General features: G+C 38.4%; 1 protein-coding gene across 1 annotated transcript in view; it reads right to left on the bottom strand.

Moving 5' to 3' along the window:
- The window catches only part of GALNT2 (polypeptide N-acetylgalactosaminyltransferase 2), a 69,981-nt gene extending 47,154 nt beyond the window's left edge, over positions 1-22,827 (bottom strand). Inside the window, exon 1 of the mRNA XM_026705172.2 lies at positions 22,589-22,827. Coding sequence (XP_026560957.1) covers positions 22,589-22,699 — 111 coding nt within the window. The 5' untranslated portion in view covers positions 22,700-22,827. The remainder of the gene's footprint in view (positions 1-22,588) is intronic.
- Positions 22,828-27,319: the final 4,492 nt, after the last annotated feature.

Genomic DNA, 27,319 nt, shown 5'->3' with positions numbered 1-27,319 from the left:
GACTGGAGAAGGCTAAATATATTTCCTGTCTTCAGAAATGTGGGTGGGTGGGAATAGCTGGATAACTATAGACAGGTTAGCTTGACATCAACATCATGGAAAATTTTGGAATTCTGGATTATTCAAGCAATTGGTTTGTGAGCATTTAGAAAAGAATTCTCTGCCTGTCAGGAGCTAGTGGTGCTTTATCAAGAATAAATTATGCTAAACCAATCTAATCTCCTTTTCACATAGAGCGGCCAGTTTGATAACCAGGAGAAATAGAAATCTCAGCTTCAGCAAAGCATTTCACAAAGGGCCCCATATAATTTTAGTATGGAAGATGACTGAAAGTGGGCTAGACTATCCTACAATTAGGCAGGTCCGAAGCCGGTTCATCATATATCAGCACAGTATATTGCAGTGGGTCCAAGTCAAATGGGAAGAAGGAAATGTAATCAGAGAACTCTGCTATTCACTGAATGAATAAAAAATAGATGAGTATAGCATCAAATTTGCAGACAACACAAAGATCAGGCAATAACCAAAACTTTAAAGAACATTATTGAGGCTCAGAAGAACTTTTCAGATGAACAGCAGTTAACATCTACAACCAACTGACTAAATAAATCTCTAAGGCATAGAAAAAAGAAGAAAAAAGAAAACTCTGCTAAAATAAAAAGGAAAAACAGGTAATAAACTCCTTCCTATTTGTCACATTGTAAAAGTATAACTGACAGCAGGTTTCCTACAATTATGATAATCACGAATGAAGACAAATATACATCACCCAGGATAATATTGCAGGATCCGATCTGGGTCTACCACTGGACCAGAGATTTATTCTTCCAAGCTTTGCATCATGATAGAACCTCAGGGAATTTATCTCTCTCTCCAAAATGTGTGAGAGCATGGGCTCCAGCACTAGTCTAAAAGCTCAGAAGACTAAACCTAAGGTCCCGCTGACCAACCCAGATTGGATCCTGCAATTAAGATAATGCATGAAATCCATCCAGATTTGATAGAACTGTTGTTCCTGCCTTTGACGTTTCACTACAGTACTTTTAATTTTATACATAATCTTTTCTAGCCTGATGATTGTAGAAGCCTTATTGATCCACATCTTATCTGTGGAAGAATTGAAGTATCTTGATAGGCTGGAATAAAGGACAGAAATCAGATGGATTAATGTCAACGGGGCAAGTGTGAAGCTCTACACTAGAGTAAGACAAATCATAGGCAGGAGTATAAGATGAATCAGGGATATACTGTATACAGGGATAGCAGGGTTGGTTGGATTTTGCTTTGAGTATTTGTAGTTTTCATGGTAATGGTTTTGTGTGTAATGTTGAGAGTTCATGTAGTGTCAGCAGAATAACAAATGTCACAAATTTTGAATATTCTTAATTCAAATGTTATGGGTTATATCTATCTAGTATTGCGCCAAAGACAGAAATCTCTTTAAATCAGCAAAAACTGAAATAAGAAAGTAATTTTTAGAAACTGTCTCCTTGCCTCTGTCTAGTAGCTCAGCAGCAGCCCCCACTCTCCCTCCCCCTTAGGCTGCTTCATAGTGTTTTCAAAGATTCCACAAACCTTCCAAGAAGATTTGAGAAGAAAGAGAAGAAAAAATTACCATGGATTACTTCCAATCATTTATTCCATTTTTGGAATTGTTCACTGAATGAAAGACTTTTTAAAATGGGTCATAAGATGATATAATATTTTGCATATATGTGGAGTGTACTAGAATTGCCTGAAATTAAAGCAAAGATATATTGCATTCACAGTAATTCAACTTTACAAGCAGCAGATTCCTGAGCCTATATGTCTGTTGACCACTAGAAAAATGGATGTAGAGGCAGTTAGAAGAATTCTGTGCTTTAATTGCCTTTCATTGCCTAAAGAACTTACTACAGGTAGCCCTTGACTTATGACTATTCGTTTAATGGCTATTCACAGTTATGATGATGCTGAAAAAAAGTGAATTATGAAAAGTCCTCACACTTAGGACACTTATGTCCCCACACTTATGCAGCGAGGACTGCAATGTCCCCACTATTGAAAGATCAAAATTTAAATACTTGGCAATTAGCACGGATTTATAACGGTTGCAGCATCCCAGGAACACGTGATTACCATATGACTTTTCCAGGGGGTCTCAGACAAGGAAAGTCAGGAGAGAAGACAGATTTGTCTAACAGCCATGTAATTCACTTAATTATGACCAAAACAAGCAAAATCGTGGACTTAATGGCATCACTTAGCAACCAGGTCCAGTCCCAATTGTGGTCGCTAAGTCAAGGACTACCTGTATGCAGATTCTTATGTAACTTGCTTTATATTGGTGACAATTTGTGTAACTCAGAGCTTTCGTCACCTTATTCCTCTCTCAATTCATCTCCATTTAATTGTAACCCTGATCGACACAATTCTGGTTTTCACTGAATTTGCTCTGTCTCCCTGATGGAGAAATAGCACATTATAGACTCATTATTTAGGCCAACTTAACTAAACTTAGGCTTTCAATTATTGGATTATTTCCTCAATGAAGCACATCTTTCTTTTCCTCCATGCAAGCACTAGCCTCCTTTAGAAGAAGACTCCTAAATTACTTCAGGTTTCTCTCTCTAAGCATTCTTTCCCCTGTAAAAAGCAATCTGCCTCAGCAGATAGTTCGATGGAGATGTCAACTCAATGTACAGCATCTGTGAAAAGGGCAAATTCCACAGTAGGGATCACTTGGAAAGGGACTGAAAATAAAACTGGCGAGGTAGTAATGCTCTTAGCCAAATCTATTGTACATCTGTATCTGGATTAGAGTGGGTAGTTGTAGCTGCCACATTTGAGAAAGAACAGAGTTGAAAATAATAGAAGAAAGCAATCAAAATGATTGTGGATTCGAGAACTTCCTTTATTAAAAAAAATTAAAAGGACTATAACATTGGTAGGAGTATATAGAATCATTCTTAATACAAAAAAGCAATTCTCCAAACACTCATGAGGCAGATGGGAAGAAGATTTAGAACGGCCAAAGTATTCTTTTTTTTTTCTACAGCATATAATTAGTTTGTAGAAATCATTATCACAAAACAGGGCAATGACTACCAGTGGCTTCTAAAGATGACTGAAAAATTCCAATGACAGGTCTATTGAAAACTATTAATCTTTAAAACTTGATATTACCTCTGCATTCAGCCAGCATGCCTCTTGTGCCAGTGCAGTTGCAATTAAGTTGGAGAGAGAGGTATGTCTCCCATCTTGGACTTGTGAGTACCCTACAGGCATTTAGTTGGCTATTGTAAGAAATAAAATGCTGGACAAAGATCGATCTTGATCTGATTCAGCAGAGTTGTTCTTATGATCTTTTTAGTTTTATATGTTATTAATCAACAGTTCAGCTTTGATATTAATATTTCAGAAACTGAACTGCCTGGACTACACACTTTTAGATTGGTTATCACAATATATGTATGAACAGTTGTGGAATGTACTGAGGAAAAACTGAACTACAGAACTCTAGTCCAGGCTAATATTAATAACTGTACTGTGATTTACTGCTTGGGAGTACCCCCATTACCGACAAAAATAGCAAGATGGTGGCAGTTCAGCTAGTAAGGCTAAGCAGGTCTATGAGTCCATGTAAGACATTACTCACCATCTACAAGTCCTCATTTAGACTCTTTAGCAAGACCCTGCTTATGCAGACCTGCTGCCTGAATCTCCTAGTTTAAAGAGCGTGTGATGGTTAAATGACAATTTCTTATTCTTTCAATCTTTCAAAATCTTTCAATCACTAATAGTAAAACTGCCCTCTAATAACAAGAGTAGGTTGCAGACAAGGCACACCTTCAAGCAAAGAAGTTTTTGCAATATCCTGATGTTGGCTAGAGAGCCATAAGCTTCTTTCTAAAAAAACACTAACACTTAAAATCCAAACCTATAAGTTGTAGTTTGTTTGAAACAAAAAAAAAGGAATTAACTTGTTTTATCTGTTTTGAATCGAAATGATTAAACATTAAACCCTGTACAAATTAGTTTCTCAAATAACTCATAAAAATCAAAGCATGGTAATACTCACAGGGATTTGGGGGTCAGGAAGTCTTGCTGTATGTTTTAATTCCTGGGCTTATTTTTGACCTGCCCTTTTGCCCTTTCTTAAAAATTATGTTGTTTTCAGGAAAGAGATATTCCAGAGAATATTCCCAAGTGTTTCATATTGAAATGCACTTACTCTGAAAGTTAGCTCAATTAGTTTATCACTTAAATCTGTAGACTGAAAAGATGGTGTTGGTGTAACGTCAATGTCACTGGACATACCAACACCATTTCTCCAATCAGCAAATTCAAGTGATAAACTAATTGAGACAAATAAAATTAAATCCTAAAGAGACCAAAATAATGAAAGCATAGGATTCCATGTGGAATTTTGGTTCTACATGGCAAAATGTTGGTAATGTGAACAGTTGATGGAGTTTTAATAATTTTACAATTAACATGCCTACACATGAGTACCTCCAGATCCATATTAAAGGAACTTTCATCTGCAATTTCTAAAAGAAAAGCATCAATCCTATCACAGCCAACTCATGTCAAATGTAATTTGATATTTATACAACTTCAAAAATATTCAACATTGACAAAGCAACTGTGATAGATGATTAAATTAGTTATTTGGACTAAGGATAAGCAAATAGGGTATTTTTGCACAGAAGGTTTACTAGCCAGCAAAACATTCCATCTCAAAAAAAATTAATCACAGATTTTTAAAAAATGAACTCAATCTCAAGAAGAGCAAAATCTTTTTCAGGACAAGCTCAGCTTCTGTTGACTTACATGGACATCACCATGCATTTCGCTTGGCATAATACCAAAGTCATTTTCAATGGCCTTCTGCAATGTATTTTCATCTTCCTAGTCTAGCATACAGCTCCCAACTGGTCTCCAGCCAAATCAGGGTTGAATCTACGTGGCTTTCTAATTCAACCAAAATCAGCTAACTGCTGTCAATCTGGGCCATATAATATAATACACTTTACTGTTCAATGTAGCAATTAATCTGGTTCAAACACTGACCTTAGATGTAATATCAGTGAAACTAATATTAGGATTGCAGTTTACCAGAAAATCACTGCATGGAAACAGAATTTTGTTTCTCTGTTTCTAGTCCCCTCAGGCACAGTGAGATTGCTCCATTCACTGCTCTCCAAACTGGACTCCTTGAAGGAAGCGCAAGACAGAAATATTCCAAATACAATTATGGAGGGAAATACTTGTGACAAGCTGTTTTATGCATAACATAAAAAGGAAGCTTATAATCATGTACAACTAATTTCAACTTAATAACTTTAACATTTCAAAATTATTACACCTTAATCTTAATCTTTCCCATAATCATTATAACCACAGTAGCTATCTGATACCCACTGGGATAAAGGTTTAAGATGCTACATTGTTTATACTTGTAATGAAGGAGAAAGTCATTTCTTTATATTTCTTTTTTCTTTACTATATTTTTATCTGTCTTTTCTATTTCTATTTTTTCTGTATTTTTTATTCTTTTAGTATGCTTATGTTATTTTATTGTAATTTCTAATAAAACTCTTGTTTAAAAAAGGATACGCCCAAGCTTTTAAAAACATACAATTGTGCATACAACTTCCGAGAAAGGAGTGCTTTTCATTTAATCATGATTTCACCCACGGAACCGAAGTTGAGAAAGGCTACTCTAAAATATCCTTAGGCTAGATGCAATATTTTGCATATTCTGACATTAATTTTAAAATGACTATTCAATTGGGGAAACAGTTTTAATGAAATTGAGATTCTGAAAGTTTGTTGCTCAACAAACGAACAAATTTTAGCAACAAAAATTCTTTAAAGTATTATTTTTGCCTGCTATGTAGCAACAAGTCTTCCCTAACAACTCTTAATGTTATTCACTTCCCAGTACTAGCAGATGACACAATCACATTGATGTCAGCATCTTTTGTTAAGAGAGATGAGTCAGAACAGAAAGTTCCAATTTAGTACTACCATAAGGGTGCTTAAAAAGTTCTGAATCCTTTCAAACGTCTAATATTTCTGGATAAATATGACCTAAAACATGTTCTGTTTTGCACACATCCTAAAACTACATAAAGAGAACCCAATTAAGCAAATGAGTTTAAAATATTACGTACGTTCATTGATTTATTGAGGAAAAAGATCCAAAGCTTTATACTTTATTTTTTAAAAAAAAGAATAGTCAGGGTTTGACTAAAATGAAAAGCTGCCAATCTTCTCAAGTCTCTTTCATCCTGAGGTCAAATGCACCCAGGGGAACAGTCCCTTTTTTCATCTTGAATGCCCTTCTTTCTGCTGGGTTTTTGAAATCCGTGTCCCCCTCCCCCAAAAATAAGACTGGTCTTATTTTTGTTTGGGCCCCAAAATAAGCACTGGGAGTTATTTTCAGAGGATGTTTTTTTTTTCCCCTATGTATGGGTGGCCCACTTCTTCTGCTTGTTTGTGGCAGGGCAGGAAGCTGTACGATGTGCTAGTGTAACCGCCACAAGGCAGGGGGTAGAACTGCCCAATGCATCCCCCACCAGGCCATCAATGCCCTGACACCTGCCTTGCCTTGCCTCACACCCGTGGCATCAGCAAACCACTCAGCCTCCTGCTCCTTTGTGGCTGCACGCAAGCGGAAGAAGTGGGTCAGTGGCCATGTGTGCTCCTGCTTCACAAGACTGCTAGTAATGCCGCTGCAAAGCAGGTGTCAGGCCATGGATGGCCTGGCTGTGGAGGCCCTGAGGTAAGCTGGTGTGGGGCGCATGGGGCAGCTTCACCACCACACTGCCTCACCTCATGGCCACGGCACGCACCTCATGGCCACGGCACCTCATGGCAAGCAACCAGATGGATGGGTGGTTGACTGGCTGCGCAGGCTTTTAAGTAGGGCTTATTTTGGGGGGGGGTGTTATATTAGGCGCACACATAAAAACCATGCTAGGTCTTATTTGGGGGATAGGTCTCATTTTTGAGGAAACGGTGTGTCTGTGTGTACATATACATACACACACATACATACAAATATGGGAATGGGGGAGTGGGAGAATAAGTGTCAGGTCACCTTTAACTGCAATTTAACAACATTGAACAGGCCATCCATATTATTTCATTAACCACTATAAAAAATTTTTTTATTATTTATTTAATTCTATAACCATAATAATATATTTATTTCTACAACCATAATAAAGAGTCTTTGGTTGTTTTCTATATTTAATTCTATAACCATAATAAGGAGTCCTTGGTTGTTTTCTTGCAGATGTTTCATTACCCAATCTAGGTGAACATTATCAGTTCTACAGTAGCACACCAAGGACTCCTCATTTCAACCCTGAAGTACAAATATTCTCCTTTATTGGTTATAACCACAATAGTATAAAAGATTCCGCATCATATAAGAACAATATCACTTCCATCTCAAGGTACTACAGGGCTGGGAAAGATTACCATTCTTCCATGATTGAAATTCAAGCTATTCTGGCAGCATTAAAACAGTGAAATAATGTGAATGAAATCCAACCATTTGTTTGTCTGTTGCCTTAACTCTAGAAGAGGAAAGCAGCATGAGAAATCAAACCATTAAACTTCCCACATGGCCTTACCGCTACCAAAACAGCATGAAAACATTACCATAAACAGTAATAATTAACTATTCTTATGATGCATAAAACCTCAGGCTTTGCTGTTTTCAGATCAATGGTTTTTAAAAGAATGCAATTCAGGACAGAAGAGCTGCGTGTTCATTTCAGCACAGTACAAGATGAAAAAAGAAAACTTATCAAGCAGATTTGAAAAAGATAATCACAGGGGCGATGGGAGAGATGATGAATATAATGGGGAAATCTATAGTTCATTCTTGCTTTAGATTAATTTTAAGCAAACACTGCACTGGGGGACGCCCAGCATACAACCAAGAATGTTGCCAATTTAACTGAAGGGTAACATTTCAACCTATGATTAGAGATTGTTTGATTGTTCTAAATCATCAATTGAAGTTTTAAATATTCCAAAGTAATTCTACTGATGGGAGCCATTTAATTCTTATCCTAAATTCCTAAAGGATTGGCACAGGTGGTCCTCAGCTTACAACAGTGTATTTAGTGCAGTTCCACTGCAATTATAAAAAGTGTCTAATGACCGCTTGGCAACTGACTCCTATTTATGACAATTGCAATGTCCTGGAGTCATGTAATCACCTTTTGCAAACTTTTGCTGACAAGCAAAGTCAATGTGGAAGCCAGATTCACTTAACAACTGTATTATTAATTTAACTGCAGTGGTTCACTTAACCACGGCGGCAAGAAAGGTTGTAAAATGGGGCAAAATTCACTTAACAAATATCTTGCTTAGCTACAGAATTTTGGGGCTCCATTGTGATCATAAACCAAGGACTAACTGTCCTTATTTTTAGGCAATAATGTTTCATTGTGTGAAAGTTTTTTTTTCCGATAGGGCAAATATATTTTTAATGTAGGAAAGCAATTTCATCTAAACACTTTGTTTTATGAAAATAAAGTAGTAATACACATGTACTTTTTATTATTTCATGGATAAATACAGGTAGTCCTTGACGTACAACAATTGAGCGCAAAATTTCTGTTGTTAAAGCAAGACAAAAATTAAGTGAGCTTTGCCCCATTTTGCCATCTTTCTTGCCTCAGTTGTTAAGTGAATCAGTGCAGTTGTTAAGTTAGCAACATGGTTATTACGTGAATCTGGCTTCCCCGTTGACTCTGCTCCTCAGTAGGTTGAAAAATGTGATCAAATGACTCCAGGATGCTGCAACCATCATAAATATGAACCAGTTGTGAAGCATCCAAATTCTGATCATGTGACCAAGGGGGTGGCTGCAACAGTTTATAAATACGCAAACCTCCAACAAATAACCAAAATAATTCTTGGATGTTGCTTAGTTTGATAATGAAATGAGTTCAAGAAAACAACCGAGCTCAGGAGAGCACCAAGGACCCTGCAATTCAACCCTGAACTACAAATATTCTCTTCTATAAGAACCAAAATAATTCTAAGCAAATGTATTAATTGACTATAGTACCTCAGAAGCATCCACCATTGTGTGATAACCATTATTTTTTCCAACGGAGAATATATCATCTATATCAGGGGTGTCAAACTCAAGGCCCGTGGGCTGCCACAGGGTGCTTAAATCTGGCCCACGGGGCTGGCCTGGAAATATTAAAGGACCGGCCCCCAATGCTTCTGCCAGCCAAAAGGGGGCAAAGGGGGAGGCATGCGGCCACCCCACAGCCCATTTTCGGCCAGCAAAGTTCTCAGAAGGCCAGCACCTATGTCAGGGGTCTCCAATCCCCAGTTCGTGGACTGGCCCCAGCCTGCAGCATGCCAGAGACCAGTCTGCGCAAACAATGGAAGCAGGATGCAGAGAGCACCCAAACCCATGCCCCCCCCCTCATCTGTGGAAAAACCTCTCTCCACCAAATGGGTCAAAGGTTGGGGGCTGTTGATCTACATTATCTCATAGTCTAATAAACTAAGAAATCTAGTCTAAGAAATCTAATAAAATCAGCCACTGACATGAACAATTCAAAACTGAATCAGCAATTATGGACATCACTAGAAACTTCACTAAATGGGAAAATACCAATTTTTATTTGTAGGTGGCCCTAATTTAGCAACTGCCTTGGAGAGCAATAGTTTGCAGTTACAATGGTAATGAAAAAATGATTTGGTGACTGATGTCCATATTTGTGACCTCTGCAATATCTCCCTCTCTGTGTTACATGTTCACCATTAGAGTCAGTTACCACATGTTCTCCTGTGCCTGACCGATGTTTTCCCCCTCCTCCTTGAAGAGCTGATAGATTTCCTAAATAAGCTTTTTTCTGCAACACAGAACATGCCTAAAAAGTGCTAACCTCAAGTTAACAAGCTCAGTTCTGTGACCTTAATTACCCTCTTACAGTAAATGTTGCTGCCTGACACTGATAAGATCCTAATCAGTTACATACTGAAGTCTTTTGTTTGGCTCACAGTCAAAAGGATATTAGATAAACAGCCAGAGTTAGTGCATTTTCCTTTCAATGTATATTCTCCATTACGGACCTGCTTACTCTCTTGTAATCCCTTCCTCTCCAATGAATGTAAAGATGAGCATTATTTCTTTTCTTGCTAATTATCCCAGCATCAAAGTGAGCACTCCAAAGGACAGAAGAGTGAGGGGAAAGCTATAGGATTTGCCCTGTAACACCAACTTCCTTGTAAGTCATGTTCCAGTTTTCATTCCAGATTTTTTTAAATAGGAATTTCCAACAGTACTAAAATATATATGGCACACACATATATCTGAATAGCTACAACATCTGAATGAACGCACACAAACCCTATCACGAATATACTGCCTATCTGGATATGCATCCAAGTTGTTGGGAGAATGTGTGGTGTTGAAGACAGTGAAATATTAGTGTCCTGAACTATAATATGCTATCATGGCTCTTGAAGGGAATATTAGATAAAACTAACAATGCTTTCTTTTCTAATCATTTTCAATGACATTTGATAAGAAAATCCCTATTCCTAACTCCAGAATATAAAGAAAGCATTAGATATTGAACTATAAATTTAGACAATGTAAGTACCATATGCATTTTTTCAAACTGCAATTGTATTCCTGAATATAAAAATAGTATGATCTGTCCTCTTGAAAAGCTTAATAAAATTTTATCCTTTAAAAAAAAATCCATTTCTAGACATCACAATGGCAAAATAACAGTGTCAAATCTAGAACAACTATATGGAAGAAATATCTCCTCAGTAAAAACCAGAACAGTCCTTTCCCCTACTGCTATTATTTTTTTTACAATTCCCATATATGGAGACTACATATATGGAGGCTATAGGTAGTCCTTAACTTGCAACCATTTGTTTAGTGACTGTTAGAAGTTATGCTGGCACATAAAGTGACTTATGCCCATATTTTACATTTACGACTCTTGCAGCATCCCCATGGCCATGTGATCAAAATTCGGACGTTTGGCATCTGACATGTATTTATGACAGTTGTATTGTGATCACCTTTTGAAGCCTTCTAATAAGCAATGTCAAAGCGGAAGCCAGATTCACTTAAAACACCGTATTTTTAACAACTGCAGTAATTCACTTAACAACTGTAACAAGAAAGGTGATAAAATGGGGCAAAGCTCACTTTAACAAGTGCCTTGCTTAGGAATGGAAATTTTGAGCTCAGTTTTGGTCGTAAGTCGAGGGCTACCTGTATACTTCTTTATTAACTACCAGTTTCCAAACTATTTGACATACACAGTTTCCTGGAGTCCCACAGCAGTACAGTATTGCAGGAGGGGTCTACAAAAAATGTAAAACAAAAAAAATACTCACTCATATAGCCCTCCACTGATAGAAAATGTCTCCCCAAACCCTTCACTCTCAGGAGAGAAGCAGAAGAAAGACAAATATGGGTCTGACCTAAGTGGAGACTGAAAGGAAGACGGCCAGCTGATACCAGTCTCTCTCTCTCTCTCTCTCTCTCTCTCTCTCTCTCTCTCCCCTCAGAGGTAGTTTTTTCTCATGAGTTTTTCTCATTGCAATCTATTGTGACTGATTGCAATTCCTACAAGTATAAGTTCTCCTGCCCCATAGCTAGCCCCACCGTATTGCATTTGCCCCTACTGAAATCAAAAATTGTTGAGGAAGTGCCGTTAGAAACATTTATATATGTACATCAACCTCTTTCATCATATTTTTAAACAATGTTTAAAACTTAATCCCTCAGCATTTCTTTTTATATATCACTGACGTAGCTCAAACTTAGCAATTTTAAAATGTTGTGGATTCATGCCAGCTGGGGAATTCTGGGAGTTGAATTCCACACATCTTAAAGTTGCCAAGTTAGAAAAACACCAACCTAGCTTTTACTAACTTCTGGCAAAGAAGTTCAAAGGCTTTTTGCAAGTCCATTATTTCTCACTGATACAAATTCATATTTGAGATTATACTTGTCATCAATAAAAACAATGAGTGTCATCATGAAATAAAAGTTAATTAGTGTACTGCAAAAAGATGCCAATTAATTTTCAGGTACTACTTATTCCCTAAGTCTACATTTAATAAGTTGGGGTGGGGAGATTTTCAAGTTGTCTATAACATAGAAAATTCTGTACAAATGAACAAAGATCTACCTGTATCAATTAGCAATTCTACCACTCTAGAGATGCTGGGGGAGGTTGAATTGACCTTGAAGAAAGAACACTTTCATTGTGGTGTGTTAATGCTGATATTGAGGATATTGTTGTGGTTTGTTACAGCTTTGTATTAATCACTGTACGTTTTAATACAATTACTACAGAACTGTGAACTACTGGGGGACACTTTCTGATTGAAATGGCATATAAGCCTTAAAAATGTGATTAGGGAAAGAGGCCTAGAGAAAGAGACTGTGCAGTCCTGAGCTGGATGGGGGAAGAGGTTCAGAGTAGTCACACCCTAGAATCACTTAGGATGTATCTAGTAGGTTGGAAGATTATAGCTTTAGTTTGGCAAGATTCTGTCCACTAGGTATAGGCAAACAAATGATTGAATTCAACTGGATTTCACTGTGTCATCTCTGAACTTGGGCCTGACAGAAATAGATAAATGCTTCCCATAAAGAGTGTCAAGAAGTCAGATTAAATTGCTTATGTAAGTTACTAGCCAAGAGCTTGGCACAAAAACCAATAGGTAACCTGATTGTATTGTAAAAATTTATAGTATGTCAGCCATTTCCATGATTAGAGGTCCTGGGGTGAGGAGTGGGTGGGCATATGTATCCCTTGCCTTCCTCCCAGATAGATCAGGGAAGCTATCACTATTTGATTGGAGTTAGAGTACTACCACCTTTTTTGAAGAAAGAGACAGAGTATCCTCTCTTGAAGATATTCTCCTTGGACTTGACCTCCACTGTACTACCAAAGGAGTATTCCACCAAAGGAGAGTTGCTAGTTATACACCGTACTGATACTGAGGGCATAATCAGGTTGCCAGTAAGCTTTCATGAATTTCCTTTTTATTTATTGGAATAGTCCTTGTTCGACAGCCATGAATAAGCAAGATAGAATTATTAAAAAAAACAACAACACAAAATTCAACTGTATAATGGCAAAAACAATACCAGCACTATCTCTTAGAGCAGGCACTATACAATTCAAAGTGCTGGTTTTAACATTTACAGCTCTAAATGCCATGGAAGCTGAATACCTACAAGCTGATCTACTTAAAATCAATATTATTTACTTATTTATCATATGTATATCCTGCCACAATCATATAGCTTACTTGTGCATTCAGGTGGTGTGTGTAAGGTTCCTCCCCCAACATGAGATGCAGTAAAAGTGAGAAACTCCTGTTTTTCATTAATAGAATCAACCCAATGTAATGGCCTCCCACCCAAAAATTAGATGATTTCATCATTTCTGACCTTTAGAAAAGCCTTAAAAATAGGGTTATTCAGGAGGTGATTTATTTAAGATCTGACATCAATATGCTTTTATTACTGTTTATTACATTAATTCATGATATGGTTTAACAGTATTTTTATTATTTCTACGTTATTATTTTCACCCTCGCTCTGGGAATTGGTGATATACAAAAACCCTGAACAAATAAATAATGCATTAGCAGCTCAAAATCATAAATAGGACTCATGCAGACAGATTTATTTAAATTAGTGTTATCCATGAACAATTTTAACACAAAAACAAATATTTTATTATTTCATATGAGAAAAATGGTTATGACAAAATTTTAAACATTTTTGATGCTGTCAGTAATAAAATACTAATGCATTTACAACTATTTTAATATTAAAGTGTTACCTACAGAGAACATTGGGAAGCTAGCAAGAGAGTCACTCAACACCAAGATGGGAAAATATCTTCTCCTGACTGAATAACAACAAAAAATATTAGTAGGTAAATCCAAAATTATTAACTATATAGACAGCACTAAGTTAATATAGTTAGAAGAATGTATTATCTATTTCTTGAAATCACGCCCCCAAACCTGCCTATCAATATAACTACCCTGATAATGCCTACATTTATTGAGTTTTTTGAGGGATTTGATATCATATAATACAGCTTTAGTAATGATGCCATGACTGATATAGTATGATAGATTACATATATTTAAAAGATGCCACTGAATCTGAATACCAATAAGAGTTCTTGTTTAAAAACCACATTTTTTAATAGTTGAACAAAATTTACCTATCAATCTTCAACTACATGTAACAAGTCCAATTTTCTCCTGCAAGTTGTTTCTCAGAATAAATTGCAGTAGTAATTTCATGAGTTGTCACTCAGATCAAGCTTTCATCATGTGATTAAGCACAGCCAGCTAAATCAAAGTAGATTGGCCAACCACTAATATCGTTTCCATCTTTTCACAATAACATTATGGCAAATAGCCAGCAAGCATGAAATGTAAATTCCTAGTACTGACTGGAATTTGTGCAGATTTGCAAGGATGTAAAAGACAAATTTTTCACTATTTTAGGGACTCTAAAAAGATGATATTCAAATGAATGAGTTCTATTTACAACAGAACAAGCTTGTTCTTTTTTTCTTTTGCTAGAATTATAGTTCACCTACCTTACTTGCTAAAAGGCAGCTTGACCTCTGTAGCTTGAGATTTCAAAGTTATATAAAAGCAAAAGCAGCTTTTTTTCATATAGAAAATCCATATTTAGACACCAAATTGTGAACCAACTGTTCGGTTCTCCAGGACTTTTCTAGACACTACTTGTTAAACTAAGCAAGAAATAAAAAAGCAAGGAAACGTTTCCTCTTGTAAACCTATTGGTGTTTAATTACAGTGTTACAATAAAACATGGGGTGAGATTGCATGCAGTTAAGATTAAATTCTATAGTATTAGGTTCCTGGTTTCCTTTTGTATGGATTTCTATTTAGACTGTCAGTTCTATTACCAATTTGGAACATGGCACTATGGGTACATTGAGCACACACACAGCTCTCTTTCTGAATTACTGTACACTGAATTACAATTGTCAACTTCCCTGACAAGTTCCTAAATGCAATGGTAGTTGGGACAAACTGTTGAATCTTTATTTAAACCCTTTTTAAAATCCCTATGAGACAGAGATATGGCAGACAAGTCACTCTACAGTCTAGGAATCAGGCAAATTCACCCACCCTAGTCTAGAACAAACAGAGAAATCTCTGAAGAATCAAGGGCAAATGATCCTACTTCCACAAGGCTACCTTCCTGAGAAAGAAATCTACCACCAACTCTGCTCGCTACATCAGTTATGAGTTTTCACAATGTCCTTTCTGTCATATTTACATTTTTAGCTATAATGGGATATGTATGTACATACATGATGTTGTGGATTGGGTACAATGGCTTCCATGAAAGGAAATTTCTGAATCCTCCACTCCCAACTGTACATCTTCCTTACAACACTTAGAAACTCAGTAGTGTTGCCATCAGTCACTTGACACTAGAGAGATCCCTGTAGTTTGACCTAACAAGTAGGCATGTGCTAAAAGAAGGCATACTTCATTATCTATATCACAATCAAAGAACTAGAAGCAAGCTGAAAGTATGAAAAAGAAATCACCACTTCCGAAGAAAACATTTCAATCAAGTGCTTGAACTTCCGTAATCTCCCATACATAGCACAAAGTCACAAACCCCTCATCACAATCCATAAAGGAAAGTAATTCTCTACCACCTCTAGATTTTGCCAGTCCCTAGCTTGCTATCTAATTTCCTGACCTGCACTTCTATAAGACAAGACTACTTTTTCTTATCTGGCATTTACTTAGTTCCAGAAAGTGCTCATAAGAGAAAAAAAATGAAAAGCAAAGCAAACTGGATCCAGCCCTCTCCTATTTTAAGGAGCACCTGGGAGAGGGTACTTCCATTCCTGATCCATTATATATAAAGTATCATATTTTTGTGTCTTATATCAAGCTGTATCCTCAGACTCTCAGATGTTACATTTTGCATTTACTACACTGAAGTATTTTATTTCTATATATTTCATTGTTTTAATACATCTTTCCTGAAATCACTAGAAAAAACATGTTGTGCGTATATTGTGTATTGAGTCCAGTATGTTGCATGACAGTTGAAGGCAAATCTAGGTAACTGTTGAATTTTATTTTTCATATTGGGAGAATGGTGTCTTTATCCCATGAATATAACCTATACATACTATATAACCATGATCATGAACCTATGCCAGGCGTGCCGGAAGTGGCATGCAGAGCCATCTCTCCCAGCCAGCCATTGCCTCTTGCTCTTCTGGGTTCTGGTGCGTGCATGCGTGCCACCCAGATAGTTTTTGTGCTTGCATGCATGCTGACCAGCTGGTCTTCGTGCACGCGGGAGTGCCAAAAAGCAAAAGACCAGCTCCCAACACACACAAGTGCAGGCCAACTGGTCTTGCAGTTTCTAAGGCGCATGTGCACATGGAGACCAGCTGGCCAGCCAGTTTCTAATGCACATGCGTGCACTAGCTAGCTGGTCTTTGCGTGCGCGCACACACATTTTGGCACTCGGTGCCTTTCGGGACGCGTGCACTCCCGTTTTGGAACTCAGTGCTGAAAAAGTTAACCACCACTGCTATATAACAACACCTAATCCAATTAAATCTGCATTAGTCTAAAACTTTAACTAAGGCAGACCTTATAGCTGTAAAGTCATTTTTCTTATGGTACCCCACTCTAAAAGAATGATGAAAAATGCAAAAGGATTTTGGGATGACATTTGAACCTAATAAGGGTGTTGCCTAATTCTAGATCTTGGAACACCAAGATATTTTCCAATGCAACATGCTTCTCTCAAACTGTGGCAACTTAGTTACAAAATATTATTTGTACTTGAAAACAAATACTTGAATACTCACTTGTTTTCCACTCAGCTGAAATAAAGAGTGAATCTACCAGAAATGACTATATACTGAAATATATGAAGAAAAGCCCATCATTTGCTACTTTCTAATGGGTGTATTTCTTAGTAGAAAGAATGGTAGACCTGCATATCCATGAGGAAAATATGAGGAAGGTATGTAGGGTGTGTTCACTGGCTTATAAAAAATAGTAAAGGTACAAATAACAACAAATACAAATAGTAACAGTAACAGTAAGCATGCCACATGGAGTTGTATAAAATTAAAGGTACGGTATAAGTCAAATAAATATGGAAAAGTTTCTATAATCCATCAAAACAAAGGGACATAGCTACCATGCTTAAAAACAGGACATTGTGTCGCATCAGTTTGGTTTTAAAGGATGTTTCATCTGAGACATCAATTTACTGAAACACATGCTCAAAGAGACATAAATATAACACAAAATACAGAATTTACCTTTAAAATGATTAAAATAACCTAAAGGAGTCTAACCTAAATGCTTTCTTAGCAATTCCAGATAATAAGGGTTATTTCTTACACCATGACACGTTTTAAGGTATTAGGGAAACAAAAAAACGAAAAAAAAATGTGGAGCAATTTAACTATTTTTACACATTACTGAAAAACTGCCAGTAATTCCTCATTCAGCAGATTCTTAGTCACCTGTCTGGCAAAAAGAAATATAAAAGTATCACTTAAATAGCACACTGCCATAATTACAAGTTATTCCTCTTCAGTTAATTAAGTGATCTAAGTTTTATGCAGCCTTATATTTTTATCATGCTCAGCAAGATTTTTTTCCTATTATTTGGGACATGATTCCACTTTGTGTATATTAATACATTAGAGAATACAATATTCCCAAAAGGTATCCTTAGCATATCCTTAACATTTGTTGAAAATAGACACATAGTATGTTTTAGAAAGGATGCACACTATCACTTGGCACAATATTACAGCAGATTGTTGTTACTAATGTCAATCATCCTCTTGATTTCAGGAAATAAATAATATTTGAAGAGGAAAAACATTCTAGTTTCTTCTGCAGTACTGAAAAAAAAAAAGGATTGGGATCTAAATTTCTCATACCATAAATAAATTTGCCTCGGAAAAAGCTTTAATTTCGTGAAACAATCAGAAGAGAAAACAAATATTAGCAGTTCCTCTGCCTCCAGTCTCTTGTGCCTTTTGAAAGTTTATTTCAAAAGCCTCAGGAAAATGTGAGAAAATAGGGAAAAGGGAGGTTTATAGATAAGGATGCCTCATTTCCATTAGTAGTTTCACCTGAATAAACCTCTACCTAGGAGATACTCCTATAGGTGGGAGCAGCACTTCCTATGAACTGAAGTAATGATGTATATTTTGAAAATATAGAAATATTAGTTTAATTCTGTTGTTTAAACTTCGTTTTCTTATACCTTAAGGATGCAGTCTGCAACATTCTGAACATAAGGATTACTTGGATAACTAATAGAATTGTGAGATTACTATGCTGCTTTCAATTTTAAAAAAGCTATAGTTGTATCATAAATTGCTACAGACTGCATATTTATATTTTATTTATAGAGTTTTACTTATAGTGAATGAAAGATATGCCACCCTAAAATCTGAATATTAAAATAATAAAATTACATCTCTAACAATAATGTCTGCATTATTTTATATATCAAAACAATGCAATCTTGCCTCAAAGAGCAATGGCAGATGAACCAAGTTTTGTGACTGTCCCAGAGATCATCACTGGCTTATCAGTTAAAAGGAGAAGAATAGAGGGTTAATTAATTAACAGAGATGTCATTAAATTCTTGTGCCTAATTGAATTAAAATGACAGAGGAGGACATGCACGACTGATTCTATTTCTCCCAACAGACCAAGGCAATGGCATTTTTGTAGTTAAGATACTAAATCTCCCTTTTAATGAAACTTGGTCAACTTCTCTTAGGGATTGGACAAGGGATGTTGGCAAAGTAGAAAGCCAGTAAAAAAAGGCCCACCAAATAAACTTGAACTGTAGAATTTTGGGTACAACATACATTTTTCTATAAATCTAAGTCAAAACTCATTTTTTCTTCTATTTGAATATAAAATCAGTATCCAACGACCAAACAATCTAATTTATGTAAAAACTTCAGATAGAACAAAAATGTGTTATTTATATTTCTCTAAATTAGTAAAGAAATGTCGTGAACCTGACATGTTTTCCCTGCATGTCTTCCCAAAACAGATCCAGTTAATTCTAAATAGCAATAAAAGAGCAAACCTGACTTTGTAAAGGTTAGTACCACCTACTTACCTAAAAATTAGTACAATGTAACAGTTAGTGCTGGAACGAGAGCCTTCAAAGAAAGATACACAAAGCTTAATGGTTTACCCATTATCTCAAAGACTGATCTACTTCAGAAACTACTGTGAGAGTAAAATGAGAGAGAAACCCAAGCTCGCAAATTTTCCTGGAGATCAAGGACAACTTAAATGTAATAAATATTCCATCAGTTCAGTTTTGTACAGATGTCTATAAATATAGTCTTGTACTTTGCTGCTGTACTTCACTTTTGCTGTAGTTCCTATAGACTTTAAATAGAGTTGTGCTGTGATCTGCTTTTGAAGGCAAAAGGGTATTTCAAAGATCATATGGATTCAGCTGTAATACCTGTCTGCAGTTCCTTTAACTAAGACTATTTTCCCAGGATTTTGCAGGAACTGCTGAAGGCAGTTTTACAGAGTTGCATATATGTGCTAGGTTCACACCTCTGAGCACCCCAAAGCACTTCCTTGCCTTCAAGTTTATCTTTTGGATAGTGGGGCCTCTAAATAGGCCAATCTTCTTATTTAAAAAATAATAATTGCATGCCATAGTATTAAAACTAACAAAACTGATGCAAAAGCAGAGCAGAAAGAGTTCAAAGGAGCAATAAAGAAACTGGCTGAAACTAGTTGAAAGTACACTCAAGAATAGTTTCTGCACATAAAAACACCCCTGCAAACTCATCTACTGTTACACTTTGTAAACTCAAATCACAATCTATTAAAATTGATCTTTCAATCTTGTAATGATCTTTTTATGAGTAATTAAACAGTATACATTCTGTGAACCCATTAAATGTTCTAACAAAAGAATTTTTATTCACAAAACACATACAATGTGTCATGTTTTCTTTCAAGGCTTGGCATTCCATGCTAAATGAGCCTTTCAGAACAATTTCAAAAGCCATTACACTTACATTCTTCTTCCCATGCTTAGAATTACTAAGCCATTCTAAAAGTTGGGATTAAATATTATGCTTCATTGACAGAAAATAGAAACCTAAACCACCAATCCATATATAATTGTCAAACTCCCCCAATTGTGGTCATATTCCTTCAATACTATTGGTCATTACTGTACTTTAGGACTTTTTTTCCATTTTAGTTCTTTAAGCATTAAACTTTAAGGTTTGTGAATATTTCCTATTACAGCCCCATTTGCTTTATCTGTAAAACACTTGCTATTATATTTATGCTAACCATAAAAGCACATCTGACAGGCTTCTCTGCTATATCATAACACTAATGTTTGCAACTGTTGTTTGGGCACAAGGAAATGAACTATTTGTTAATTGGTTAATTAACAAAAGTTTAATTTTGAATCATACGATGAATCATCATTCGGACTGAAGATCTTGATTCTCCAAATAATGTGAGGTAACTATCAATATTCCTCACACAATTAGCTGAAGGATCAAATTGAACACACTATATTCTAACATTATCTCTAAACAGGAATAGTGCCAAACGTATTACCTGTCCACTGAATTGTCATCATACACCCCTTAAAAAAGAATGCTTGATAGTTGCATACATGTATGTTTGTGTGTGCATACATAACAAGCAGCCATTTTTCCACAAGCACATATTCATACTACTTCAAACAGCTACATCAGGAACTTGTTGAAGAAAATATGTAATGGAAAAGAAGGAAGTATTCTTTATTCTTGGGAAATTTCCACATAAGATTTCTTCCCCCAGGGTTTCATTTTCTTTTTTTAATATAGGTGAACAGGGAAGTGGGGGTGGCATTCTAGAAACATTTCAGCAAATGAAAACTATCCTAGGTTTCCACACCTTCAATCTGATGCCAGCCTTGCCATTTTAACTCCCTCCCGACGAAACTAGTCAACCATAGGGAAATGGAAACGGTCAGCAATGGAAAGACAGAAAGAAATGGTTAACACCCCCCCACCCCCTCAGGTCTTTCTCAGTAGTGGCAGTAGAATTACTTTACCCAGTTAATTACACTTAAACAAAAAAAGGCGCTAAATCAGTGAGAGAAATAGAAATAAAGATGAGGAAAGCTGACCCAAATGGGGCTCCTCCAAGGATACCTTCAAGTTCCAAGAGGAACTGCCTCGACTACCAGTAAGGATCCCATTAAGGGCTCCTCCACTCCAATGAGCACCGAGAGGGTTGCCAGCTTTCTCCCATTACCCTAATAATCTTCCTCCCACGCTCATTTTCCCGCAAGCCGCGACGTGGCTCGCTCCAGTTGGTTTGGACGCGGCCCCGGCTAATGACGAGTCAGAAACCAGACTGAAGTCCAGAAAGGAACCATCTGCTTTTTTTTTTTTTTAAAGAAATCCTCTTGATAGGGGACTCGGGAGGAAAAAGCGGGTCCTCCCCACCCCGGTCTGAAAGAAAGCCAGGAGGCGGCGAGAGGGACTAGAAACCTCCCCTCTGGCCCGGGAATGTCTGTGCGCTACATACACACACACACACACACATCGCCGAACCCGTCGTAGAAGGCGAGGAAAAGCAGCCGCCTCACCTCTACTTCTCAAAGGAGAGGAGGAGGAGGAGGAGGAAAGCGTAGATGGAATCGCGCACACCCGCACTGCACCGAGGCGAGAGAGAGATTCGTCTTCTCTTCTCAGAAGGATGAAAGGCAGAGCTTTTCCCTCGCTGGAAAGCTCCTCATGCCTTGGGCTTTCCGCTCAGGAAAGGGAACGGGCATCCCGCCGCCATATACACATAACACATCACACGCAGCCTTACGGCAGGTTTTCCCCCGCCGCTTCTCCTCCGGACTCGTTGGACGACCACACACACGCCCCCTCCGCCGTACGACAGCTTCCCTCTCCCCCCTTCTCCCCTCCAGACGCCCTGGACCGTCCACGCCCATCATCCGCAGCCATGTTGCCGGGGATGATGGGCGCGACTCATCCTCCCCTCTCCCCGAAGGGTCACCGCCTAGCTGGGGCGGCGCGTTCTCCTCCCACCCCGCTGCCCAGACAACCGGGGTCGTCGGGGGAAGAGACTCGGAGGGAAAGTCGCAGGCAGGCTGGCGGGCGCCACTTCTCCTCCATCGGGGAAAGCGGCCGGGGACGAGACGAACGGCAAAGGAACCGGCGGGCGAAGCCCTTTTTTTCTCTCCCTCGCTCGCCTGGGTGAGAAACTAGTCCTCCCCGGACACGCACCAACCCACGCCGAAGAGCGGAGTTTAGAGCCTCCGGGTGAGCCCGGAGAGGCTCAGGAGGAAACGCCGGCTGCAGAAGGACTCCCCCTCTCCGCCACAGCAAAGGCAAGGGGTCCACCCGCCCAGCCTGACCCAGCCGAAAGGCACCCCCGACGGCGCCCGGGCGGCTGAGCGTGCGACTCCGCTCCCCCTTTCCCCTCTTACCTTCCTGCCGCCCCCGGCCAGCGCGGCGCTTCCCCCAGAGTACATGTAGTAGGCGATCCCCAGCACCCAGAGGAAAGCGAAGCAGAGCAGCAGCCGAGACCTGCGCCGCATTATTCTCCCGCCCGCCTAACGCTGAGCAGTGGCACCAGCCGCCGCCAGGCCAGCAGGAAACGGGCGGCAGCCGCTGCCTCTATCACCACCGCCGCCCGCCGCCGCCGCCGCTGCTGCCGCGCAGGGTCAGGGGGCAGAGGGCGAGCGCCCACCCCCTGGCCAATCGCGAGCCGCGTCGCCCCGCCTCCCGGGGGCGGGGCGAGGAACGTCGCCCGGGCTGCCGCACGCTAAGCCTCCTGGGGTCCGTCCCGCTCGCTCGGCCGCGAGAGGCTGAGGCGGCTGCGGGAGAGGCTTGCGCCCGGCAGCCGGCTCCCTTGCCGGGAAGTTCCGTCAGGCGCTGCTGAGGAGCGCCATCCCTCCCACCCCACCCCACCCCCCTTGTAGGGCTGCTACTTCGGCGTTAGCTACCGCAAGCGGTTGGGAGTCGGGGAGCCCATCTTCCCGTTGGGGTTGTCAAAATGCCCTTCCAAATACGAAGAGCAAAGCGGGGGGGACACTGGATTCCCCTTGGTGAGGGGGCGGGAGTGCCGGGGGGGGGGAGTGGGATACCCAATTCGGATTTCAGCAATGTGGCTCCAAGCCACGCGCCCCGTCGAACGGGAATCTCCCCGGGTCTGATCCCTAAAATGGGTGAAAATGAAGGGTAGCCCGACTTTCTAAGGAGAGAGAGATTGTGTAATGCGTGTTTTCCTCGCCGAATTTTTACTGTCAGAGAAAATGCGTTTTAGGGGCTGCAGGGAGAAGTTGCAGGCTACCCTCATGAAATTTTTGCCCTGGACATAGTTGGGACCTAATGATTTCCAAGCACACTTGTTTAGGATTGTACTGTTCCTGACTCATGGCAAGGAGGGATGGAATCCAGTACAGGAGCGCAGATCTTCAAACTTGCACTCGCACGCTGGTTCTGTGCAAAGATTTGAGCCTACAGAAATGCAATGACTAAATGATACTACTGATTAATAAAAACATTGACTGATTTGGTTGTGGGTTTAATATTTGATATTCTGATAGGGTTAGTCATTCGGGGAATGTTATGAAAAAAAATAGTACAGTTATTGGGTTGCATTTATTAGAATGATAAAAAAGCATAAGGGACATCCTATAAAATATTCATAGTAGCCTATCTTTATTTGTATACATCAAAGCTACTGTTTTTAAACTAAGAATAGAATAGTCTTATCATGATTGGGTGAGGGACTAGAACCCTAAATTGACATGTGCCAGTATGTGCCAGTAAAGCATAATGTGCTAACAAGACAAAAAATAAATACTAGCTGGCTAGTTAGGAATGAGTAGCATATAACAAGGATGCTACCTATGAGTGAGATTCATAGTAACAGGAATAATATGGCAAAAACCAGTATGGACAGTCAGTTGAAAGGAGACAAGATACTTTTTGATATTCCCTAAAACCTCTAGGTTTTTTTTAATGAAACAAATAAGACCCAATAGTTTAATTCATTGTAGTTATGATTGTCTAGCTCTGCATGGTACATGGAATGGGCATGAGGGAGAAATTGAACAATATGATATTGTCTGCCATCACTGCATCAGTTGACACATGAGAAACATGGGGACCTACTACATATAATGCCTACCCTGTAATATGAACGGAGAGCTTCCCACATGCCCGTGTGGGAATCACTGAATGCAAATCGTCCAAAACCCAAAAGTATATGGAGCTGAATCATGGCTCATGAAACTTTAAATAATAGATTATAGCAAATACAGGAAGTCTAATTCCTAAGATTTCCTCTGTTTCTATTGCTCCCTTTGCAACTTCCATGTCCTGTGGCCCTGAGTCATCCGATTTCATCATTTTTCCTTATCCCAAACAACCTCTACAAATTAGGTCACCTAAGGAACTCATATCACAGAAGGCTTGGAGGTTTTGTTTTTTGTCATTCAATAGATCAGGAGTGTCAAACTGGTGACCCGTGGGTCAAATGCATCATGCGCAGGCCACACCCCAGCTCCGCAAAGGGAAAAATGTCACAAAACTTCACATGTTGGCAATGTTTCACAACCATGTGATAGATCATTCCAAAGAAATTTCCAATAGTTTAATTCTATTTTACTAGGTAGAAAGGGGTGGGGTGGGGGAATGAGCTCCATGTTAATCACTGAATCTGCGATTGGAGATTCTTTAGATTGCTGCCTATGAATAGTTTGGAGATGAAGAGACTGCTTGGAGAGTGTTATTTTTTACCTTGCTAAATATAACTTTTTGTGCTTGTGTGTGTACGCACAGTATTCTTCCTGTCTACTCTGTGAGTGACAAAGAGTTTTTTTATACCATTATTTTAAACCATTTTGAAATTTTGAAAAACCTGGCCATTTGTCACAACTCTTATGAAGATGAAATCTCTCAAATAGTTTACTTTGAGAGGATTTCTTACAAAGGACAATAGGGTCAATACCCCTATTTTGTCTCACTGTTGTGGGATACAGTATAGTGCTATAACCAGAGGATGCAGCTATTTTGACAAACAATCAACATTGAATTGTTTCCTACATATTGACCGGTCTAGTAAAAAAAAAAATTCAGGATGAACTGTAACAAACAGCTGCCCTGTATATATATATATATATTTTATCATGCTATTTCTTCCTTTTCTTCCTTCCCTGAAAAGAGAAGCCAAAGCACAGAAACAGTTGTATTAATAATTTATTGGAATTAATTGCTTATACACCTCACTTACAAAAAATAATTGAAACCGGAATCATTCTCTTTCTTACATATACAAGACAATACAAGCACATACACACATAATGCATGTTGTAAGGAAAGAAGGAAGGAAGGAGGGGAGAAATTAGATAGGAGATGAAATGACATGTCATGATATGAATGAGTAGCGGCGTTGAGAAAGATAGGAAAGGATAGAAAAGAAAAAAAGGGTTAAATAAGAGTGGAAGTGAAGGGGAAAAGTAACTAACATGGTAGGAAAGGAAAGGAAAGGTAAGACCAAAACCTGTTTAAATGTTACATAAGTTTAAATTCGTTAGACAAAGAGCTCATCCAAGGAGCAGCTAATCTTTCCTTAGCTTTGCCCTAGGGAGATTCGACCAACTGCATGGTATTGTTTTCCCTTTAACAATTTGTACATTTCTTCTTTTAAATTATAATTTAATGTACATTTTAAATCGTTCATCCACATATTTTCCCATTGTTCAAGCATTATAGGATCCTCTGTGATGCAAGTGGTTAGAGTGGAGTACTGTAAGCTACTTTTGCAGCCAGCTGCGTACAGTTTGGCAGTTCAAATCCCACCAGGCTCAAGGTTGACTCAGCCTTCCATCCTTCCGAGGTGGGTAAAATGAGGACCCAGATTGTTGGGTGAAATATGCTGACCCTGTAAACCACTCAGAGAGGGCTGTAAAGCACTATAAAGCGGTATATACATCTAAGTGCTATTGTTATTGCTATTATATCCAAAATTCTTTGCCCACTGAACCATACAATGCTTTACATATTCATTCTCCAAATTCAATTTGAATAGCAATTTATAAACCTTATAAACCTGTCCCATTGTTACCGGACAATAGAATTTCCAGTTCATTTTTTACAAAATCAAATCCGTAACTTTTAAAATCTAATTTAAAGCTTTCTTTCAATTGTAAATATGCAAACCAATGTAAACACGTCCTTCTAATTCCAACACCTCTTTAAATTGGAGGATATGGTCACCATAATTTTTTTTTAAAAAAATTGACTATAAGTCCACCAGTCTGATTTTGCCATCATTTCTTTTCTAAAAAAGGCTTCTTGGGGCTTCCCAAAGGGGCATCTTCACAAAGAGCCTTATTTTACATTTATTCTTAACTCTTAGGATGGCATGTCTTACAAAGTGATTGTTGAAATCACCATTTACTTTAACCTTATCATACCATAAATAGGTGTGCCATCCAAATCTTAATTCGCGACCTTGCAGCTTCAAGAAATCACTTATTTTGGAGAATCACCCACTCTTTTACAAACAGCAAGTATCAAAGTACAATTTTTAATCTGTAAACCCAAACATCCTCTTTCTTTAGCATCTTGCAATAATTTATATCTAATTCTTGTGGGGAGTGGTTTACCATATACGCTTAGAGATATCCACCTGCCATTGTTTAAATGCAGTATCACTTATAAATATTGGTAGAGTGTGAAACAGAAAAAGCATATTTGGTAAGACATTCATCTAAATTACAAGATTCTACCCAATAAAGATAGTTACAATTTGTACCTATTAATAAGCCTTTTTAGTATCATTCCAAAGAGGCACGAAGTTATTTTGAAACAATTTACCATAGAATCTATGTTTGTCAATGTAACTCCCAGGTATTTCACCCTTTTCTCCTTCTTAAAACCCAACTAAGGATTTGAAAAGTCATATTCTTAACAAACACTGTTGTTTTCTGCTTATTTAAAGGCCCGCTAAAGCTGCAAACTCATTTAGGTTCTTCATCTGTACCGAAACCTGTTTAAATGTTACATAAGTTTAGATTCATTAGACGAACAGCTTATCCTAGAGAGCAGTTAATCTGATTAATCTCTCCCTAGCTTTGCCCTAGGTAGATTTGACCAACTGCACAACATTGTTTTGTCTTTAACAGTTCATATTTTTCTTATCCAAA

This window comes from Pseudonaja textilis, chromosome 1 (genome assembly GCF_049901715.1).
Source record: "Pseudonaja textilis isolate UNSWEBS1 chromosome 1, rPseTex1.2, whole genome shotgun sequence".
NCBI classification, from domain to species: Eukaryota; Metazoa; Chordata; class Lepidosauria; order Squamata; family Elapidae; genus Pseudonaja; species Pseudonaja textilis.
The sequence above is the reverse complement of the archived record's forward strand: the minus strand, read 5'-3'. Positions and strand labels throughout refer to the sequence as shown.